Source organism: Macadamia integrifolia, chromosome 13 (assembly GCF_013358625.1).
Source record: "Macadamia integrifolia cultivar HAES 741 chromosome 13, SCU_Mint_v3, whole genome shotgun sequence".
In the NCBI taxonomy this organism is placed as follows: Eukaryota; Viridiplantae; Streptophyta; class Magnoliopsida; order Proteales; family Proteaceae; genus Macadamia; species Macadamia integrifolia.
Window position 1 is genome coordinate 7469405 of NC_056569.1, and position 4312 is coordinate 7473716.

At 35.6% G+C, this 4312-nt stretch overlaps 1 protein-coding gene across 1 annotated transcript; it reads right to left on the bottom strand.

Annotated features, from left to right (window-relative positions):
- Nucleotides 1-435: 435 nt before the first annotated feature.
- Nucleotides 436-1694, bottom strand: LOC122058689 (wall-associated receptor kinase 2-like). Its single transcript, XM_042621351.1, has 2 exons — nucleotides 787-1694; nucleotides 436-657 (listed from the first exon to the last, which is right to left on the bottom strand). The coding sequence occupies exons 1-2, from the start codon at nucleotides 1655-1657 to the stop codon at nucleotides 464-466; spliced, it is 1065 nt and encodes a 354-aa protein (XP_042477285.1). The 5' UTR covers nucleotides 1658-1694; the 3' UTR covers nucleotides 436-463.
- Nucleotides 1695-4312: the final 2618 nt, after the last annotated feature.

A 4312-nucleotide genomic window follows, 5' to 3' on the forward strand; every position in this document is an offset into this window, starting at 1 on the left:
TAAGGCCCAGTTTGTTTGATGGAAAAAATGGAAAAGGTAAAATGGGGTGGGATTTTAGGTGGGTTTTCCCCAAAATGCCAAAAACCCTCTTTGTGGCAAAGGGGTTGTAGAGGAGGTTGTAGTAGCGATTGAGGCAAGGCGATTGCACCGGTTGCAGTGGCGGTTGTAGTAGACGGTGGTGGTTGTAGTAGAGGCAGGGTTGGGGATTGGAGATCATCAATCTGGTTATCACTAATAACAAGAGTAAATATAGAATCATTTATTGATGTGGGGCCCACAAGTGACGGCTATTCCATTCTTTCCCTTTTTTAATTTTCTTTTCTTTACTTGTCTAAATATATATATATATATATATATATATATTTTTACCGAAACAACCAAGCAAGAAAGAAAATAACAACTAAATTTATTATGTTATTCTTACCAAAACTAAACAAATAAATAAATGAATTTATTAAATTTATTATATTATTGTAAAGAAAAGAAAATTACCTGCAATAATTTCTATCACCGGAAGAGAAGCGACACAACGACTCCCATTTTCAAAACCGTCACCATGGAAGCCTTTTGGACAATTGCAGTAATAACTCCCACGAGTGTTTATGCAATTAGCATTCTTAGAGCAATTATTACGAGGGAGTTTACATTCATCCACGTCTTCATCAAATTCAGCACCCAACACACGTAAACAAGAAGAACAGACAATAATATTATTCTCTATAATTTAAAGAGAATTAAGATGGATCAGGAGATGAGATAGGGTTAGGGTTGGTGGTTCAGGGTTACCTTGGCAACCGTCACGAAGGTAAGGGTTCCCTTCATAACCTTCGGAACAAATGCAGCTGTAGCCAAGACCATTCTTGGAGGGGACACATTCGCTATTTTTGCATGCGTAAGTAGTCTGGTTTTTCACAGCTTCTTCACAAGACTTTAGATCTACTGCCCAGTCGTACACGACAGGGACAGTTCCCCTAAGACTTGCGAAATTGGAGAGATCAGAGACAGTGAAGTCGAACCAGCTACTTTGAACAACGAAAGCGTAGCTGCAGGGATTGAAATCAAAGACTTGGGTATGATTTTGATAGCTGTCAACAGAAACATTGAAGCTTCCGAAGCCCTTTGGAACTGAAGTCTGGCAACAGCCTATGCCCGTGCAGGAACCATTGATCACATCAGATATGTTGCTGCAAATCATGCTACACCCACTCTGGAAGTTCCGGCCATTGTAACCCGTAAGGATGGACATGGTGTCGCAACCCAGAGCTGTGAATTTGTTCTCTGTATCAGACACGGTGAAGATGTTTTGGTCGTCCGTTACCGTATAACTTTCAAAACGATCAGTCCGTTGACCGGACTTCTTGTAGCAATCGTAACTTATAGTAGAAAGTATACTCACTTGTCCTTGAGATGAAATATATAAAACTTCAATGTTTGACCCTGCGATCAGTTTTGCAGTGTTGTTGCTTTTGTCGCAGGTTAGCTTGAAATCATTGTTTCTGTAACACTCTTTGGAACCGAAGCCAAAAGGGTAAGGAACATGGATATTACCACATTCACTAGGGCAATTGGGCTTTGCCAGTTGCAAAGTTGATGTTGCGTATGATGGCCATAACAGGACGATGAAGAGGAGAGGAAGCAACACGAGAGGACTACTCATGGCTTTAATTCTTTTTTGCTTTTAATTCATGTTGGGTGCTCGTTTGCTTCCATACTATAAATTTGGAGGAGGTTAGTTTTTCTACCAGAAAAAAAGGTTGTTGGGTGGACGTGGGTCCTCTCTCTCTCTCTTTATCCATCCAATCGGGTGAAAATAACATCTTTATAATTATCAAAACGGTTCTTTATTTGTGGGCCACCAATAATTGTAATGGGAGTTCTTGACTTGACCCCTTCTCTCTCTCTCCAAAGTGAAAGTAACATTTTTTTTTTTTTCTTCACAAAAGTTGCATCCTTGTTATCAAATCAGTCTTTTACTTGTGGGCCTCCCATGATGGGATTGGGAGTGCTTGACTTGAACTCCCTATCTGAAAATGTAGCATCTTTACTTGCAAAGCAGTGGGCCGCCCATAATTGGATTGGAAGTGCCTGACTTTAGGTTTATGGCTTAATCTAGACCAGCTCTACTAATAAACATGTCTGGTTCATTAAGGCAGGACATAGCGCAAGGTGTAAGTTCAAGGGGCGTTCATCTCAGCCTGACCTATTAGTCCATTTATTTATATGATATATCTATATTTTTTTTTATATATTGATATTTATATCAAATATTGAATGTAAATAAATGTAAAATATTTTTTAAATTGTTGGATGACTTAATATATATATATATATATATATAATTTTCTAAAATGTAAGACAATTAAAGCTCATTTAGAGCTTTAACGGTGCATTGGCCCATTTAAGGCCCAACTAGCTATCCCAGTTAACGAAAGCCTAATTAAAGTTCAGAACCCCATTGAACCCAATCTAATCCGACTAATTTCTTATATAGAAAGTTCATGGTACAAGCCAAGAGACCCAACTGGGCTAAGCCCGACCCCACCTACTTGACCACGTGTTTTTCCAAGTCATTTGGTCTTTCTTTATGGTGAAAGTAGGATCTTTATTATTAAAGTAGCTCTTTATTGTGGGCCGCCCATAACTGGATTGAAAATGCTTGACTTGACCACTTGTCTTTCTAAGTCGTCTTTCTAAGTCATTAGGTTGGAAAAAAACAAACAAACAACAAAAGTCACGCAACATAATACGTGTCTTAGAGTAAAGATATAAATAGATCAAATAAAGATTGGAATTGATCAAAAAGAGATTTTTTTTTTATTGGATATAGATGCAATCATGCAGATGTAAACTGAATTTGGATTTTTACTATCCATTTATATTATCTCTAACTTGTAACCAATACCTTCTTCCTCCTTCAGAGAGGGATATGATTACCTCGCAATTTATGTTTTACCATTGTCTTAGTTCCAGATTTTATTTTCTCAGTCTTTAGAACCTATAAAATCTTCAAAAACCCTTAAGATCATTAGTTACTTACTTTTTTAATTATTAGTTGGATATTTATTCGGATTGATTTTTTTCGAGATTATCCAGATTTGAATCCGGATACTCCTAAACAAATACAAATACCTCTAAACAAATACAAATATAAATCAAAGTAAAATTTTCAAATATCCATTTATACCCTTATCCTAGAGTGAGGTGAGTAGCATCCTCTCTCTCTCTCTCTCTCTCTCATTTTTATTATTTACTTATCTTGGACCACTTGTCTTTCATTTGGGTGAAGTAGAAAATAAAATAAAGTAAAATAAATATAACAAAGTATCTTTATCGATAAATAGATGCTTTTAACTCAATAATAGAGGGAAAAGCACTCTTGAGTGATGTTATTGGATACATCAACACATCTACAAAAGATTCCACTGGATTCCCTCACAGTGGAATGAACTTTTTATATGCGTATTCATACTCTGCCCGACTAGGAATCCCTATCTCATTCAATCAAACGCCTTTTCATTAATAACCTTGCATTGCATTATATTTGGGTGTATTATAATTATAGAAATAAAATTTTAATTATATAAGGATTAGAGATTGAGGATTCCTTGTATATTTTTTCTTTGGCTAAACCTTAAGGTAAAACAAACAACGGGTGATCACAAGGTGAGATTAATTGTAATTTATAGCATGATTTTTCAGGTTAGGAAAGAAATTTTCTGGTTCAATTCTATCCGTGAATGTAAGTGGTATTGTTTTATCACGTAATATTTCTTGTATTTTTGTATGTTTGATTGGATTTCTTCCCATAGTTACGTAATGTATTTGCTCTAAGGTTTGGTGATCTTTTTTTTCTTCAAAATTGTGAATGGATCGATTTTTTTTTCTTTTACGATGTAAGTGTGCATAAGGAGAAGAAGGTGCACGAGTGGAAAGGAAGAAAATTCTTTGTTCAATTTCTACATATTTACTTCTCTGTTTTTCATGGGAAGGATTTACGTCTGTTTTGGTGCAACAAGAACATGAAAAAGGAGAAGAATCTTCCAAAAAAAAAAAAAAAGAGTTTTCTTTTTCTATTAGGAGAAAGAGGTTAGCTAAGAAGATTCTCTCACATCATTATAGAATTTGATTAAGAAAAGTAAATAGAATCAGGTGGGTGGGGGTCCCTTGTTTAGGTGAAAAAAGAGGAAATGATAGGATTACTCATTTTATAGTTTCCTTTTACAAAACTAACCAATGTATGTTTCACTTAGGTTACGTTTGGCAGTCATTCAGTTCCAGAAACGACGTTTAGTGTCAAAAATATAATTTTTAG

What these genes read in the sequence shown, in the direction of transcription:
- LOC122058689 (XM_042621351.1), bottom strand. Translation starts at nt 1,657, where the DNA reads ATGAGTAGTCCTCTCGTGTTGCTTCCTCTCCTCTTCATCGTCCTGTTA. An exon ending in CCTTCGTGACGGTTGCCAAG is followed by an intron (nt 658 to 786) that starts GTAACCCTGAAC and finishes AATTTGATGAAG; the next exon opens with ACGTGGATGAATGTAAACTC.